Here is an 18,560-nt window from a genome sequence, read left to right on the forward strand (position 1 = left end):
GTGTAGCTCCTCCCACTCCAGTACCTTACATCCCTTTCTGAAGAGCCCTTGAAAGACAGAAGTACCCTAGTCACCCCAAAGAGGCCCTGTGCTGGTCTCAGGGGTCTGTCCCATCAGCTAAGCCAGTAAGGGCTCACCTGTGCCCCAAGGGGCAGCTGGAGTTAGGGATGGACAGAGAGCAAGGCAGGGCCCCTCCAAGGGCTGGTGAGGGCAAGGGCTGGCCCAGGAATTGGGTGGTTATTATTGTTGTGTTTCGTCTTTTAATATTCACAAACATCTCCCCTGAATCTATGCTAGCTCAGTACATGTCCCTAGCACAGCGGTTCTCAATCTGTGGGTCACGACCCACAGGAACTGTATTAAAGGGCCGCAGCATTAGAAAGGTTGAGAACCACTGCCCTGCCACCTGGGACCCTACAGGGTATCATCTGCCACCCCTCCGTTGAACAGGCAAAGGAGTCTTGTCATTGTGGATCCTAAATTCACAGGCTTCCTTGGCAGATAGGGCCTCTGAAACCACCTAACCCAATAGTTCAGTGGTTCTCCTCCCCTACCGCCTGCCAAAAAATAATTCGTTTGAGCAGTGCAAATCTTTTCCCAAATGAAATTTAACCCACAATCCCAATATGTAAAAACCAACAAAAACTGTGTTTTATAAGCAGTGTAGCGCCCCATCAGCACCAATTAATTCTCTCCCCCAAATTCCCTCTATTTTATGCAGATACAGATTTAAGCCCTACCTACAAATTAACTCTCTTCAGCCTCTTCTATATATATTCTGTGCAACCACTGTTATGCCTCAATTTACAAAATTCACTTATTTTAATTAATTAATTTATTTATTTATTTTTGAGACAGAGTCTCATTCTGTTGCCCAGGCTAGAGTGCTATGACATCAGCCTAGCTCACAGCAACCTCAACTCCTGGATTCAAGTGATCCTCCCGCCTCAGTCTCCCAAGTAGCTGACACTATAAGTGCCTGCCATGACACTTGGCCAAGTTTTCTATTTTTAGTAGAGATGGGGGTCTCAGCCTTGGCACGGGCTGGTCTCAAACTCCTGAGCTCAAACTATACTCCTACCTTGGCCTCCCAGAGTGCTAGGATTACAGCCGTGAGCCACCACACCCAGCCTTTCTTTGTTTTTGTTTTTAGAGACGGGGTCTTGCTGGTCTTGAACTCCTGGCCTCAAGTGATCCTCCCACTTTGGCCTCCCATGCTGGGATTACAGGCATGAACCACTGCAACCAACTATTTACTTATTTTTTTTCTTTTTTTTTTTGAGATAGAGTCTCACTATGTCGCCCTTGGTAGAGTGCTGTGGTGTCACAGCTCACAGCAACCTTAAACTCTTGGGCTTAAGCAATTCTCTTGCCTCAGCTTCCCAAGTAGCTGGGACTACAGGTGCCCACCACAACGCCCAGCTATTTTTTGGTTGTAGTTGTCATTGTTGTTTGGCAGGCTTGGGCCTGGTTTGAACCCACCAGCTCCGGTGTATGTGCCTGGCGCCCTAGCCGCTGAGCTACAGGCGCCGAGCCCCAAATATTTACTAATTTTTAAACAAACCGATGAGAAAACAAAAAGCTGTTCTTAATGCTATAAAATAATGCAATGGATGTCAGTTACGCACATGGATATGAGGCTGAGCTTCTAACTGGCTTTGATTTTTCACATTCAGAAAATCCTGCAGCGTGCACTTAAGTCGTTGCAAGTGGCAGCAGTTCTTTTTTTAAACTGCTCACCTTGCATTCAGCAAACCAGAAGCCCATGTGACAGTGGGGCTGTGCCCGTGTTAAAATTGGGTAGAGAACACATTTGAGAGTGTCTGTTATTTTTACTACAGTTTTCAAAATAGTTTAAAATACATTTTTGAAAAGTGAAGTTAGAATCAGATGCTTACAGAGCCCCTGAAACATCTCTGCCAAATGTGGTGGTTCAAATTTATCACTTTGGCACTTGAGGAGGAGACTGGGATAAGGGAGAAGGAAGGGGATAGGCTCGAGCTCCCCCAGTGGGTGGTTGTCTGGTTCACAGCCTAACATCGTCTCTGCTCCATCCAAGCATCAATGATACCCCTGACCCCGGATTCCCATCGGACCCCTCCAGCACCCTTCTCCCCCTATTTGCTCCCCATGCAGTGGGTGGGAATGTTAGCCCTACAGCTGTCCTGAGAAGCCTGAGCGCCACAGTTGTCTGCCAGATGGGCGGGGCAGGAGCCCCCCCCACCCTCCGCCCAGCCTCCTGACCCCTACATGCAGGGCTGTTGGCAGGGAGGGGCCTCAGGAATCAACGCAGGCTCCACGCTTGATTAATTGCCTTCGTTTGCATATGTCCTGCTTCCCTGGGGCCTCCTGGATGGAGAAAGGGCAGGCAGCTGTCCTCCTCCCGTGGCAGAGTGGGGGCTGGATGGGGACAGGAGATAAGCCCCTTACCTCTCCCTCCTCAGTTTCCTTTTCCCCTGACCACACTCAAGGATGAAGACGCCTTTCACAGCAATGACAGGCAATTTTGTGGGGGAGGCAGATGACCCCACGGGTGATGGGAACAAGGACTGTATCTGATGGTCAGTGGGCGCACCCAGGCTTTGAGGTGGGCTTCCCCTCTCACCAGTTGTATCATCTTGGACTGGTCACTTACCAGCCCACCCCGGCCTCATTTTCCTCATTTTAAAAACATGGAAAACTCTACCCAGCGTGCAGGGCGTTTGAGAGGAGCTGTAAGACAGGGATGAAATAAGCTCATAAGGGTCTGTTACTACGATTGCTTTTGCTTTGCTTTGTTTTGTTTTTAGTGATTCATGCTGCCTCTGGGTTGTGATGTTGCTGATGCCCCTCAACAACTTGTCCAGGACAACTCCAGGCTGTTGTCTGTCGCCAGTCCTGGAGGGGTTGGGGGTTAGGTCGACCCAGGCCCAGAGAGCAGCTTTGTGAACAAGCAGGGACAGAACCACCCAGGGCTGATGGGAGGGCTGCCTCCCCCTTCCCCTGGATGCCTGGTGCTTTGTAACACAACCTCCAACTGGCTTCCAAAGTGACAGAAAGAGATTGGAACCCTTCATCACTGTGGATCCTTGGCTCGGCTTCTGTAGCAGCCCACGTTTCCCAAATGGCTCTCTGCCAGGTTGGCATCTCAGCTGCTGAGCTCTGCCAAGATCTGTCTACAAATCCCTGGGCTTGGAGAAGGGGGTCCGTGCAGTCTTCCCCCATCCCCTTTTCCAGCTCAAACACACACACATCCTGGGATCTATTTATGATCTTCTGATCCACAGTTATGAGTGCCTACTGTGTGCAGGGTCCTTTAGATTCTACTGGAACACAGGGAAGACTGGGGCCGAGTCCCCTAGGAGCATCAGATTTAAAAGCTGAGAGTCCCAGCACAGAATACAAGAGGTCTTAAAGACCTGGATAAAGCCCACATGGCAGTACCTAGAGGGAAGCCCATTGAGCTGGGGACTGCCCAAGGCTTCCTAGAGGAGGCAACATTTGGGATGATCCCACAGGATGGGCAGGCTTTGGATGGCAGAAGGAACAGCCTAAGTGAGAACAGAGAGACAGGAAGGATGGGGTGTTTTTTTGAGCCCAGCAGTCTGTATTGGCTGTGAAGGGAAGGAAGCAAAAGTCAGAGCTGTTAGGCTCAGTTGGGGTCACATTATACAAGGTCTTAAGTGCCAAAGTGAGGAGTCTGTGGTTCATGGGAAAACCATAGGGAGCCATGGACAGTTCTGAGCAGATGCCATCAGAGCAATGTGGGGCAACAGAACCTGGGTCTGTGGAGAGGGATGGTGCCCCACAGGGTGCATTGCACTGCCCTGAAGTCCCTGCCTCCTCTGCTCCAGCTGGCTGCTTACCATGACTCATGTGGTGTGAAGTGGGTAGGGAAGAAAGATGGCACCAAGGTGGGGGTCCCTGTGCACCTGAACAAACCCACAAATAACAGTTTGGCAGTGGGGGCTGGGAAGACGGCAGGCTTGGTGGGCTCGCAATGCTTAGTGGTGTTGGAGCACGAGGACTTTATCTCCTGGCTCTGCTGGGAAGGAGCTGTCCTTTAAGCCTGGCACCTAGGCTGGTCACCGAGCTCAGAGGCTGGCTCTGAGCATCACATCACTGATGGCCTCCTGTGCATCCCTGAGGACAACGAGCTGCCTGAGGGTCTGCCCACCTCTCAGCCAAGCCTCATCTGCCCTCTCACTGCACTTTCTGGGTTTGCTGCCTCATTCTTCTTGACGCCCAAGACGAGTGGGGAGGTGATTCCATTCACCTGGCCAGCGTCCGAAGCTTTCCTGTCACAGGGCTGCTCTATGGGGTCCTCTCAGGCTATCAGTGGCCCTAAGAGATAGAAAGGCAAGGCTGGCTGAGCCTTGGACGTAGGCAGCATCCAACAGGGACCCAGAACCTTTCCCCCACGGGAGCACAGAGGATTGGGCAAAATGCCAACCTGCAGAGTAGCCCCCTATCTGCCACTGGCCCTGAAACAGGGCTGAAGAGTCCCTCTAAGCCAAACAATGCTTGAGTGACAGGCCTTTAAAATGTGCCTCTCCTCCCCGCCAGCTGCCTCAGGAAGCCGGGAGCACAGCGAGGGCTGCAGAGCCCACAGTCTTAGGAAAGGATACTTTGTGTGTTGGAGAGACAAGGTTGTCACATGCCCATCCTGTATCGTGTCCCAGTATTCACTCAGGAAAATAATGGACCACCTGGTTATCTCAGCCCATGGCCCAGGGAGAGTTGAGGCAGGGGCAGTGGAGGCCAGGGCCCAGGCGCCCAGGGGTCCACAGACCCAAAGCAGCAGGTGAGGTGTTTCCTTCCTCCCCCAGAGGGCATCTTCCCTGCCCTCTACCCTCCCTCAGTGTCAGCTAGGGTGAACTTGGGACAGGCTGGCTGGTGTGGGGGCCATAGGACTGAGCCTGGCAAAAGAAGAGATGCTGGAAATCAGGGTGTCTTCACGGGCGTCCAAGCCTTCCTCAGCCCTGGACAATTATACAGCCACAAATCACAAAGAAACAGTGGTGTAAGCACCTTTGTGAGCCTAATGGAATACTGGAGGTCTGGGGAGGACATAAAAATTCAATCCGCTTGGCTAACCTGGTGTCAGCTTGTCTGGACTCAGTGAGGCAGGTGCCTGGAGGGGAGGGTGGGGCTGCAGGTGGGGGGCAATTCCAGAGTCTGACAGACAGACACCCCCACCACCCCCAGCTGCTGCTCCTTTCTCTGGCTATGAAGGGAAGGCACCGGCCCCCAAGGAGGCTTTTCTGGGAGGGAAGGGGGGTGCTGTCCTGAGGGTGAGCAGGCTGCTCACTTCACCCTGCAGGCGTCAAAGCCAAGTCTGCAAAGCCATGCCCAAAGCCCCTCAGCCCTGGCAGGGACAGAACATCCTGGGGCCTCAGCCCTCATTGTGGGAGGAGGAGGCAAAGTGACAAGGAGAGGGTGTGACAGGAATGACATAGCACCACTTAATAGGTGTAACTTAACCCCCTGAGCCATAATTGCTGCTTCAGAAAAATAGAGGAAATAACAGGGCAGTTTCAGAGAGCTGTTGAGAGGGTGAAGTGATACAATTCACACAAAGCACTTAACACAATTCCTGTGTACAGCCTGTGTTCAAATGCTATTTCATTTGTTTGAATTTAGGCTTTGAGTCAAATCTCAGGGACTAGAGGCTGTTTCTGAGTTCTGAGGGACTCCTTTCCAGGGGACTTGGCACAAGGTAGAAGTTTCTGCAGAGAAAGGAATTCTAGACCAATCTGGAACCTGGGTGCTGCTTAAATGATTTAAACCAGGTATTCTCTCACTTCAGCCTGATTGTCTTTCCAGCCAGCTGATTCTTTGCTGTGGGCCTTTGTTGTAGGGCACTTAGCAGAATCCCTGCCCTCTACCCACTAGATGCCAGGGGCATCCCCCACTTTTTTTTTTTTTTTTTTTGAGACAGAGTCTCACTTTGTCAACCTTGGTAGAGTGCCATGGCATCATAGCTCACAGCAACCTCCAACTCTTGGGCTCAAGTGATTCTCTTGCCTCAGCCTCTCAAGTAGCTAGGACAATAGGTGCCCACCACAACGCCCAGCTATTTTTTTAGAGACTGGGTCTCACTCTTGAACTAGCCCGAGCAAGAGCAATCCACCAGCCTCGGCCTCCCGGAGTGCCAGGATTACAAGCATGAGCCACCGGGCCCACCCCCACACCCCAACTTTTGACAGCTAAAGAAGTTTTCCAGGCCGGGCATAGTGGCTCACATCTGTAATCCTAGCACTCTGGAGGCCAAGGCAGGTGGATTGCCTGAGCTCAAGAGTTAGAGACCAGCTTGAGCAAGAGCCAGACCCCATCTCTAAAAATAATGGGGTGTTGTGGCAGGTGCCTGTAGTAGTCCCAGCTGCTTGGGAGGCTGAAGCAAGAGTTTGAGGTTGCTGTGAGCTATGACACCATGCACTCTACTGAGGGCAACAAAATGAGAGTCTGCCTCAAAAAAAAACATTTATTTTTTCCAGGCATTAACAAGTATCCTGGGTGGGGAGGGCCCCTTCATCACTGTTGTAAAAACTGGGCTATGGGGCGGCGCCTGTGGCTCAGTGAGCAGGGCGCCGGCCCCATATGCCAAGGGTGGCGGGTTCAAACCCGGCCCCCGCCAAACTGCAACAAAAAAATAGCCGGGCGTTGTGGCGGGCGCCTGTAGTCCCAGCTGCTCGAGAGGCTGAGGCAAGAGAATCGCATAAGCCCAAGAGTTAGAGGATGCTGTGAGCCGTGTGATGCCACGGCACTCTACCGAACTCTACCGAGGGCGGTACAGTGAGACTCTGTCTCTACAAAAAAAAAAAAAAAAAAAAAACTGGGCTATGAGTGCATGAGAGAGGGACCTGGGAGTGAGTGGGTGGCAGAGAAGGGATTAAGGTGCTGCCACATTACAGAGCTGCTTTTCTTGCAGGGAGGAGCAAATGACTGGGCCCATGCTGTCCCTCATCCTCCTCATGCTCCTAGAGCTGAGCCTGGCAGGCTCCCTTGCACCTGGAACCACTGCCCGGAACCTCCCTGAGAATCACATCGACCTCCTGGGCCCAGCACTGTGGACGCCTCAAGCCAGCCACCATCGTCGGCGGGGTCTGGGCAAGAAGGAGCGGGGCCCGGGCATGCCCAGACAGGCCCAGGATGGGGCTGTGGTCACTGCCACCAGGCAGGCCTCCGGGATGCCAGGGACCAAGGGGCTGCCACCTGGGCAGGGTCCTGCAGGTCTGCTGCAGGACAAGGATCTGCTCCTGGGGCTGGCATTGCCCTACTCTGAGAGGGAGAATCAGCCTCCAGGGTGGGAGAGGGCCAAGAAACGTGGCAGGGAGCACAAGAGACGCAGAGACAGGCTGAAACTGCACCAAGGTAGCTGGAGGGAAGGGTCAGTGGTGTGAGGTCCCTGGGAGGATGTCCAGAGGACAGCAGGGGTCTCACTGAATTCTGAGGGATCTAGTGAGGGGAGGAGGCAGGGAGAAGCCTGGGCGGACATGGAGGAGAATAATATGTAGCAATCAAAGCTCAGTATTATCAGTAATCATCTCCCTAAGTCAGCCTGTGAGCTACCCAGCCACGCTCTGGCCCGAGCCTCTCCTTCCCCCGCCCATTCGATCTCTGAACAAACCCATCCGCCAGCACCACCCAGAGGGCTCTTCTCCAGCCTCACTGGCCCTGAGCCCACACAGGCAACTCAGCTTTTAAGTCTCTACAAAAAAAAAATAAGTCTCTTCATGGGACAAGACTGCCTCTAGGGGCACGCCAAGTGCCACAACCATGATGGCCGTGTTGTGGGAAGATTGGAGCGAGTTTCTTTGGCAGGAGCGAGATGGAGCTCCCCTTCCCCTGCAAACTGCCAGGGCTGGCTTCCTGCCAGACCTACCAACACCTCCCGAGTGGGCAGAACCCAGTTGGAGACCCCAGCTTTAATTTTCAGCCTTCTACCCTGGAGGTTGTCTGTGTCAGGGTGAGGGGTATATGCTAGCATCCTTGAAGACACCCTAGAGGCCACACCTAGGACATGGACTCATCCCAGCTCGACTCCAGTGGAGCAGTGGGGCCCTCCTAGGAGGACTGGTATGGTGGACAGGAGGCAGGGGACAGAGATCTGCAGGTTAGGACCCTGCTGTGCTGATGACCAGACGTGAAACCTCCAGCCAACTGAGCCTCGGTTTCCTTTTCTGAAAAATGAATGGGATGGATTCAGTGGTACCAGAGTCCCTTTTCCACTCACCTAACTTTAGAAGCTAGCTGGGTGTTGCCTGAGAAACAGACAAGGATGAGCCTGGGCCCTCAAGCTTCTCTCTAAGTGCCTTTGTTCATGACCCTGAACACTTTCCCTCTCACACTTACCCTACCCCATGCTCATGTATTTAAGAAGGCAGTGTCAGTTGTTAAAAAGGTCAAATGGACCTGGGTTCAAATCCGAGCTGAACAACTTATGAGCTAGGTGTCCTTGGACAAGTCACCTACCCTCTCTGTGCTTAAGTTTCCACCTCTGTAGATGAGGCTGAAGGAGCACCCACTTCCTAGAGCTCCTGCAATGTTTAGATGAAATGGTGCTTGCAAAGCTGCTCATCTGGGACCCAGCACACAGGAGGTGCTCAATAAATGGGGTGATGACTAATTATCACCATGTAGGAAGCACTCAACTGTATGTAATAAGCTGTAGCTCCCATCTCCCAACTTTCTCAAAGGCCTCTTCCCCCTGCAATGTCTCTTGGCCCCATTGCACTGCTCCCTACTCAAACTTCACCTCCTCCAGGAAGCCTTCCATGGTTAATCCATGCCTGGCTGTACCCAGCCAACCCAGACTTGAACTTCCTGGAATGCTTCCTTACAGGGAGAATCCTTGGGCCACTTCCCCAACAATACTGTGAGTTCATCCGAGACATTTCCCCACTTGAGTTCTCCATTTCCACCTCCCTAGGAGGGTGGACAAGCAGGAATATTGATTAAACCAAGGGTTTGTCAGGCTGCCCCCTGATTCGCAGCAGAAGATGTGGGTTCTACTGTAGGCAGCCATGAAATAACAAGATAAACCCCCTGTGCTTCTTGTTCCATGTCTCAGGCCGAGCCTTGATCCGAGGTCCCAGCTCCCTTATGAAGAAGGCGGAGCTCTCTGAAGCCCAGGTACTAGAGGCCACGATGGAAGAATCTTCTACCAGCCTGGCCCCTACCATGTTCTTTCTCACCACCTTGGAGGCAGCCCCTGCCACAGAAGAGTCCCTGATCCTGCCTGTCACCTCACTGAGGCCCCAGGTAAGGGATCCCAAAAAAGTCTTGGAGCTGAAAGGGTCTTGAAATCATGTTGTGCAAACCCCTTTTAGTTCCTGAGGCACAGAAGCAGGAAGCCACTGGGCTTACAATGGAACCAGATCTCCTGATGCCTGTGCAACCAGGTGGGTTCTGCATCCTAAGAAAGGGTTGCCACTGTCAAGGAGAAGGTGGTTCTGGGGTCTCACTCTAGGGACAGTCAAGGAAGGAAGCGGCAGTTCAGCACACTGGTCTCTATGGAAGGACTTTATAGGTACAGAAAAGTACAGAACATAATAATGGTGATGTTATGAACAATGCCCCAGAATGAGCAAGTGTTAGTTAACCCCATATCTTTAAAAAAAGACATAGGGAGAGAGAGTCAGCAAGCCACAGCAGCAAAAACACTACCCACTGGTGATTCTAGAAGAAAGGTATATAGGAGTTAACAGCATCATTCTTGCACCTTTTCTGTAGCTTTGAATATTTTTAAATAAAATCATTTAAGAGGATCAATAGTATGTATTTATATGTATGTATAAGAAACTATACATTGAAAAGAAATAAAACTTCCCTTAGCAATAGATTTTTCCTATCATCTTTCTGGATTTTTATACCCCCTTTGGGATTCTCACAAAAGCTGTGGAACATCTCCCAGATGACACCATCTGGACGTGCAGTTCCTCTCAGGTCCTACCATGCGCAGGTGACCGTGTGCAGATTCAGCCATAGTCTCTGGCCTTCAGCATTCCTGGGGCCACTAGCTGGGGCCGTGAGTGGGACTGAGGCCTGGCCGTGGCCTCAACAGTGCCGCAGAGAGCTGGTAACTTCTACAGCGAAAGGAAGGGACAGGAGAGTGAGTAGAGGGGCTACTTCCGATTCCCTCCTCATGGGCTTGGAAATGTTGAGCGGCAAGATTGTCTACCGAGCCCTTCCCGCCCAGCCGTGTCTGCACCAGCGGCCTTCAGGCACACCCCACTCAGGTGGTGGCTACACAATGAGGAAACTGCCACAGTGGCGCTGGAGCAGGAGCCTCAGTCATTTCAGTGTTCTTGGGCTGACTTCCAGACTGCACAGCACAGAGTGAGGAGGCCTTTGAGGGGCCCCTCCTTTACCCTCTGGCCCTGGGACCCCACACTCCTGCTCCCATCATTTGAAAGGCTCCACGTTCCTCCTCTCCACCCACTTCTGCAGGCACAGCCCAGGCCTGAGGGGGAGGTGATGCCCACCCTGGATATGGCCTTGTTCGACTGGACCGATTATGAAGATTTAAAACCCGATGTCTGGCCCTCTGCAAAGAAGAGAGGTACACCCACTTACCTCAGTGCTCCCCTTCCTCCCCCACCATCCACAGCGAAGGAGGCCCCAGTGAGCCCAGTCTGACCTACAGATGTCCAAAGGTGGGGAATCATCAAGCCTAAACTAGAACTAACACAGTGGAAAATGCTGTCAAGTGCTGATTAGGTGGCAAAGCTTTCCATGTGTCAACTCATGTTACCCTGAGAGTAAACATCCATTTGCCTGAGCTACTGTTAATCCCATTTTAGAGAAGAAAAAACCAAGACAAAGAGCAAGAGGCATAGTGCCTGATCCAAGCCACACTGTGGGAGTGTGGGCAGTATGGGCACCCTGACACCCAGGCCTTGTGCTTAATCTCCCTCCTCAACTTATTTTTTTTTTTTTTTTTTTTTTGAGACAGAGTCTCACTCCATTGCTCTGGATAAAGTGCTGTGGCATCACAGCTCACAGCAACCTCAAACTCTTGGGCTCAAGCGATCCTCTTGCTTCAGTCTCCCAAGTAGCGGGGACTACAGGTGCCTGCCACAATACCCGGATAGTTTTTCTTTTTTTTTTTTTTTTTGTAGAGACAGAGTCTCATTTTATGGCCCTCAGTAGAGTGCCGTAGCCTCACACAGCTCACGGCAACCTCCAACTCATGGGCTTAAGCGATTCTCTTGCCTCAGCCTCCCAAGTAGCTGGGACTACAGGCACCCGCCACAACGCCCGGCTATTTTTTGGTTGCAGTTTGGCCGGGGCCGGGTTTGAACCCGCCACCCTAGGTATATGGGGCCGGCACCTTACCGACTGAGCCACAGGCGCCTTACCACCTGGCTAGTTTTTCTACCATTTCCCCAAAAATAAGACAGTGTCTTATTTTAAGGTGTGCTCCCAAAGATGCGCTAGGTCTTATTTTCAGGGGACGTCTTATCTTTCCTGTAAGTAGGTCTTATTTTCGGGAAAACAGGGTATTTTCAGTAGAGATGGGGTCTCACTCTTGGTCAGGCTGGTCTCAAACTCCTCACCTCAGATGATCCACCCACCTCAGCCTGCCAGAGTCTGCTTGACTTCTGACCACAGACCTTCTTGTCCCCAGAGAAACACCGGGGCAAACTCTCCACTGATGGTAATGAAACATCGCCAGCTGAAGGGAAGCCATGTGACCATCACCAAGATTGCCTGCCAGGTACCAACCGCACTACATTCCAGGCACCAGGGTGGGTGCTGGGAGGAAACCCAGATGGGGGTCCCAGGCACCTGAGCAGGGCTGAGGGTCCATGACCCTTTGCTGATGATAAATAATACCAACAGCAGTGACCACTTTCCTGAGAGTTGCTGTCACACGTGAATTCATTTGATTCATGAATTCATTTAATACATTATTCACAACAGAGAAAGAGACACTGTTGTCCACCATTTTCAGGCAAGACAGTTAAGCCCCAGAGAGGCTAAGTAGGTCACACAGCTAGGAAGTGGCTCAAACATGAGTCAGCCTGGTTCCAAGCCTCTGAACCCCGGCACCTGCTGCCTTGAATCAGGGTGATCCTCTCTCACTGTCTTTTGTCCCAACACCTGGCAGGGTTTAAACCATCAGGGTGCTGCCAGGCTGTCTGGGGGTGCTTTTGACGTTCTCACTGTCAAGACGGTCTGAAAACAGAGGCTTGATGCTTTGACTAGTGCCCTAGGCTGCTGGCCCTTGTCGGGTCCACTGGCTCCTCAGAGGAGCAGACACTGAGGGAAGTTAGAAGTGGGAGTGGTTTATTTTGGGGGTGGGGGTAATACCTGTGAAAGAGAAAAGGCAGAGGAAGCTCCGGACTGTGATGCCGAGTCTCAGCCACAGCTCCGGGCTGGGCAGGAACAGCCAGGCCCTGGAACCACGCATGCTAGTCACTGGTGGGGGCTGCTGGGGACTAGGTGCAATGGGGCCAGGTGGCTCCTGCAGGTGCTCACTGCTAGAGGCTGTCAGCCATCTGAACAGCACGCGCTTTGCTGAGGAGAGAACTGAGTAGCACAGCACACCACAGCAGCCAGAATATTCTATAAAACAGCAACTGAACCAGCAATTTGCATTATGTGAGCCAGACCACCAGCTCCCTGACAGGCTGGTTCTTTTCCAAACCATTGTTTTCACCCTGAGCACAAAGAAAAGTCTTGAATCTGGGCCAACTGGACAGTCACTCAGAGCTGACCCCGTGGTGAGTGAGGCTGTGCCTTAGGCCTGACTGGGACAATCTTGCGGCTGCCTGGGGTTTCAGTTTCCCCATCTGTCAAAGAAGGACATTGGTATCAGTGATCCTGAGGCCCCTCCTGGCTCTGAGCTGGCTCCAGATCTGGCAGCCCCCAGCTGTTCCTCCCACTGTCCCTGGTAGGTGACCCCACACCACCCTCGCTCTTTCCACAATCAATCAATTGCCTATCCGGGACAGCTGGGATCTCTGCCGCCCACCCCTGGGGGCCCCAGCCATGACATCCTCGGTGGTTCTGGCTTGGAGCCACACCAGATGGCCCCCCTACTTGCCGGGGCACAGCCTGCCACAGCAATGATGGATCTCCCGTCCAGTGGGACCAAGGGCAGGGCTGTGGGGCAGGGGTGCTGCTCAGCTTGGCTGACCATGTGTGATTGCTGTGTCGGCAGGGACCTGCTGTGACCTGCGGGAGCATCTCTGCAACCCCCACAATCGAGGCCTCAACAACAAATGCTTTGATGACTGCATGTGTGTGGAAGGTGAGTCTGAACTCCTCTGTGGGGGGCTCTCCATGCTCCAAGTACTACAGAGATCTCCCTTTGTCCAAGCTGGTTCTCCAGTGATGGGGGACAAAATTTCCCAGCAGAGGAGTGGGTAGGAGGGTCCCTCGGGAGCTGAGGACATGAGCAGGAACAGCTTTGCACAGTGCCTCCCCAATCTGTGAACTCATTTACTCTCAATTCCTGGCATCGTTTCTGAGATTTGCTTTTCTCGCCTCTTGAGAAAATACAAGCTGGTGTGATGATCTCCTGTGATCTGCGGGAGGGAGAAGAGGGGAGACAGGAGTGTATCTCTTTAAATAAGATCCGACCTGAGGAGGCTGTGTTTTCACACTGGAATTCTATCCCAGGGGAGACATTCAAGTGTGATAACGGGGGTGGGGGTGGGTTTCCCAGCACCTCCAGGGAAGGATGCATATGGCCGGCTGCCTCTTTAATTCCTCAAGCTCCTGCCTCACCCAAGTGTACCAGGCTCTGTATAGGCCAAGCACTCTGTCCCCCGGAAGGCTCACAAATGCCCCTGGAAGGGAGTTATTACAATCCCCACTTTACAAATAAGCAAACTGAAGCACAGAAAGCTTAAGTGACTTTCAACTTTGTATTCTGAAAAAGTTCCAATAGGAATATATACGGAGGCAGTCGGAATAGTGTAACGCACCCCCACTTTCCAGCACTTGGTAATGACTAACTCACGGCCAGTCTGTGTTGTCCCTCACTTGCTTCCGTCCTTCCAATATGATTTGGAAGCAGATATCATGTGTGTGAATATTTTAACATATAAAAGGGTTCTGAAAAATAAGCAGTCCTTTTAAAAACAGAATGCCAAAAATGAACACTAAGTCCTCGAAACCATCCAATATCTGATCAGCATTCCCATCTCACAAGTGGGAGAATTTGTTGGTTTTTTTTTGCAGTTTTTGGCCGGGGCTGGGTTTGAACCCACCATCTCCGGCATATGGGGCTGGAGCCCTACTCCTTTGAGCCACAGGTGCCGCCCACAACTGGGAAATTGGTCTCAGCCCTCTATTAACGTGAGTTACAGGCCCCATTATGCTTACGTTATCCTGAAAAATTATCTGCTGTGAAAGCAACAAACCTCTGTGGTTCTGATTATTCACTCATCTATTCAGTTAAGAAACATTTATCAAGTGCCTACTATGTGTCAGGGACATGGCAATCCAGTGGTGACAAAAACTGGAAGGTTCTACACCCATGGATTACATACTAGTCAGATGAACAGAAAAAGCAAACAATGAGACAGGGTGTCTTTAGACAGTAAAACAGGCTCTAAAGCAGACACCAGGATAATGAGTCTTAGAGCCGTTTCAGAAAGCAGGGACAGGACTGGGCTGAACAGCCAACTACCTGAAGATCGGGGAGCTGGGACAAGGACCTCTGGGCAGGAAGAAGCCTAGCATGGCACGTGGTGACCATGGGGAAGATGGTTAATCAAGAGGAAGGGAGAGAAGCTTCTGGAAGGATCACATAGGACCTTGTGGGCCTTGTTTGGATTTTGTTTTGTTTGTAATTAGATGTCCTCAGCAGGTTTGAAGCAGAGAAGTGACATGGTCTGATCTATGAATTTAACAGTTCACTCTGGCTGCAGGACTGTGGAGGCCAGAAGTGGGGACTAGGAGGACCACCCAGGCAGTGAACAGGGACGGAGGCAGGTGGGGTAGGGGATGCTGGGAACCACCTTATGTAAGATGCCATTACCTGTGTGCAGGGTTAGTGTCCCATTTCACAGAGGAGGAGACTGAGGCACACAGCAGGCAGGAGGGTACTTGAGTCCAGGGGAATCCAGGCCAGTCTGGGAAAGGAGAATGTGGGTGACTCAGTGAATGGCCCCTCTGCCTAGAAGTCCTTCATTTCTCCCTTGGACTATGGTGGGAGAAGGGGGTATATGCTGCTTCCCAGGCATCTGAAATTTGTCTGCGTCCAAACCTGTCCATTCATTCCATCCTTCTTGCACTGGTTGAACCCACTAAAATTCTTGCTTCTTTCCTAGAGATTCAATATCCAGAAAAAAATAGAGAGTGGAAATCACAGCATGGTCAGCTTGTTAAAGTTGGTCCAGGAGGCGATTTCACTCCACAGGGATCTGGGGATTCTAGGAACCTTTAAGGGAACCAGTCTGAAGGACTCCTGAGAAATCCCAAAATGTTGAACACACAGCCCAGTGCTGAAGTCCAGCAGTCACAGCTAGCCAGGGTTGTAGAGGGTTTCAAAAGGATCTCTGCAGCCATCAACACTCCTGCTCATGAATCCCCTCACCCCTCCCAAATGTCACTGGTGTGGCCACAGGTTTGAAAGCCCAGTGGCCCAGGTACAGATTCTAGGTGCCTAAGCACAAACTTCCCAGCCAGTCCTTTATTCTCCTGACAAAGACAAGAGTGGCTTTTAAAGCGGAGATGTTCTGGGGTGGCGCCTGTGGCTTAGTGGGCAGGGCGCTGGCCCCATATACCGAGAGAACCCGGCCCCAGCCAAATTGCAACAAAAAAAAATAGCCAGACATTGTGGTGGGCACCTGTAGTCCCAGCTACTTGGGAGGCTGAGGCAAGAGAATCGCCTAAGCCCAGGAGTTGGAGGTTGCTGTGAGCTGTGTGATGCCACGGCACTCTTCCGAGGGCGATAAAGTAAGACTCTGTCTCTACAAAAAGTAGAGATGTTCTGTTTCTCTGTGATCACTCCTAACCTGAAACATAGGAGTTTCTCTGGCCACACTGGCATGCCTACCATCAGGAGGATGTGACCTGCTGTGGCAGTAAATGGAAAATACGTCTGCCCACATGTGTCAAGGGACAACGTGTGATAGAGAAAGCCACAGCCTCGACCGTCCCACTGCTAGGCCAGGAGGAATAGACCTGTTTTAATTAGGGTGGCCAGGGAGAGTGTCTTTGAGACCCAAAGGCTGTGAAGGAGGGAACTGTCCCAAGAGCTTGGGGGAGGAATTTCTGGCTATGAGAACTATAAGTGCAAAGGTCCTGAGGCAGGAAATGGCTGGTATATGAGGAAAAACAAGACTGGCGGGGGTTAGAGAGCAAGGAGGAGACTGGGACATCAGGCAAGTGGCAGGGTCCAGGTCCCAGAGGGCCTTGTAAGTCAAAGCAGGAAATAGGTATGTGTTATTCCAGTAGATGTAGGGTGTTACAAGTGTTTTTTGTTACATGGATGAAGTGTGTAATACTGAAGTAAGGGCTTTAGTGTGCGTAGCAGGTAGAAAGTTAAGTTTTATTTTAAGTGCAAAGTCAGACACGAGCGGTTTTATAGAGAAGGGCAGAATCTGGGTCACTTAAAAAAAATTCTAATAAACTTTTTTCTTCCCAATGCTTGTTATTGTGGACTATCTTTTTTTCTTTTTTTTTTTGTGGTTTTTGTCCAGGGCTGGGTTTGAACCCACCACCTCTGGCATAGGGCCGGCACCCTACCCCTTTGAGCCACAGGCACCGCCCTATTGTGGACTATTTTTAGAGCAGTTTTGGGTTTACAGCAAAATCGTACAGAATGTACAGAGCTCTCCTATACCCTCCTTCGCCTCTGCATGCAGTTTTTTTTTTAACACCTTGCATTAGCATCGTACATTTGAGGTGATAGATGCATCAATATCAATACTGGATTATTGCTAACTAAAGTCCGTGGTTTACGTCAGCGTTCACTCCTGGTGCTGTGCAGATGCGCGCCGTGTAGGCACCGTTAGGTATCATACCGAGTATTTTTTCTGCCCTGCATCTTCTCTGCCTTCCATCTGTTCATTTCTCTCCCACCCCCACCCACCCCCAAACCCCAACTCCCAGTCTCATTTACGCTTCTCTGGGGCAGAATATAGGAGGGTGAGCGAAGACGTGGCTGACCGCAGATCATACGCGGGAGGAAGAGGGGGGAAGGCTCTGGCCTGTCCCTGACCCCCTTACCTCCCTTGGCTCAGGGCTGCGCTGCTACGCCAAATTCCACCGGAATCGCAGGGTCACACGGAGGAAGGGGCGCTGCGTGGAGCCTGAGACGGCCAATGGCGACCAGGGATCGTTCATCAACGTCTAGCAGCCCCGCGAGAGGAGCCTCCTGACCGCCTGGGGACTGAGCCCGGGAGGTTTGGAGAAGTCGGGCGGATTTGTTTATAATTTAGCAATGGGAGACCCAATGGGGGACCAGATGGCTAAGGCTGCAGGCTCACGCTTAGGATGCTCAGTGCCAGGAGGGGAGCTGCTGGGTGGACGAGCTGCCCCTGCCCAGGAACCAGACAGCACACCCCGGCACCCACCGTCCGCACACACTCGGCCAGCGCATCCCGCGGGACCGGACTCTCCACGGCAACGCCGAGAGTGCCCTCTACTGTCTGACAGCAGCACTGCAACAGCTTCAAGTTCAAAGCCAAGAGGAAGCTTTTGAGAGTGGGGTCTCATCGCTGTGCTAAGCTGGTGGAACACATTATCTCACTGAATTCTCACAACCTTTTCAAGGAGTATTATCACTATGGTACAGGTGAGGACACTGAGGCACAGTTGAGTTACATGATTGCCCAGCGTCCCAGATGAATGCCACTTGAACCTTAAGATATGTGAGTCACCAGGGATCTGGTCATAATGCAGATTCTGTTTCAGTGGATTTTGCTTTTCTAACAAGCTCCCAGGGCCTGCCAAGGCTGCTGGGACCCTACGGAGAGATTCCAAGGAATAAGGATATGGCAGAGCCTGAATCTGGACCCCAGCCAAGGGACAGAGCTCCAAGGCTCACTTCTTGTTTCTCCACGATTAAGAATTCCAAGCACCCCAAGGCTTTCAGTGGGAAAGCCACACTCCTTGGTATTTCCTTCCCTGGTGGCTGGAATAACTTGATTGTTTTCTGCCTGATTATTCTCTGGGCAAAGGTGTGTCATCTTTAATAACAAAACAAAATGCACCTTAAGCACCTGCTTGCTTGTAAAAAATGCATTGAGCATATTGGTCCCTGCCTCTGATAGTGGATATTTTGAAATATGAAGTGTTTGGGGAAAACAATAATATCGTCCCTTAGGTCCCTGTGGTCCTGCTTACCAGTCCTGGGACACAAAATTTCAAGTTGCCCTGAGAGCTTCTACCCCAGAGGTAACAGGCATAAATGTGAACTCTAAAAAAAATACACACTTGCCCTTGTATACCCACCCCCACGGGCGTGCCATTTAGTGGTTCTCAGGCCCCCCAAACCCACCCCACACTTCCGCAGCAGAGCCCCATTGGGAAGTTGGGGCACCGCGGAGATTGAGGTGCTTTCTATCTAAGCTAGCTGCTTCCAACAGGCCAGACTCAGGATGCCCACCCAGAGC

At 51.7% G+C, this 18,560-nt stretch overlaps 1 protein-coding gene across 1 annotated transcript in view; it reads left to right on the forward strand.

Moving 5' to 3' along the window:
• DRAXIN (dorsal inhibitory axon guidance protein) overlaps positions 1 to 18,289 on the forward strand; it is a 25,611-nt gene extending 7,322 nt beyond the window's left edge. Inside the window, exons 3-8 of the mRNA XM_053575675.1 lie at positions 6,911 to 7,353; positions 9,053 to 9,243; positions 10,432 to 10,543; positions 11,612 to 11,701; positions 13,151 to 13,240; positions 17,187 to 18,289. Of these exons, the coding sequence (XP_053431650.1) occupies positions 6,921 to 7,353; positions 9,053 to 9,243; positions 10,432 to 10,543; positions 11,612 to 11,701; positions 13,151 to 13,240; positions 17,187 to 17,299 (1,029 nt within the window). The 5' untranslated portion in view covers positions 6,911 to 6,920 and the 3' untranslated portion in view covers positions 17,300 to 18,289. The remainder of the gene's footprint in view (positions 1 to 6,910; positions 7,354 to 9,052; positions 9,244 to 10,431; positions 10,544 to 11,611; positions 11,702 to 13,150; positions 13,241 to 17,186) is intronic.
• The last annotated feature ends 271 nt before the right edge of the window (positions 18,290 to 18,560 follow it).

This window comes from Nycticebus coucang, chromosome 22 (assembly GCF_027406575.1).
Source record: "Nycticebus coucang isolate mNycCou1 chromosome 22, mNycCou1.pri, whole genome shotgun sequence".
Classification (NCBI taxonomy): Eukaryota; Metazoa; Chordata; class Mammalia; order Primates; family Lorisidae; genus Nycticebus; species Nycticebus coucang.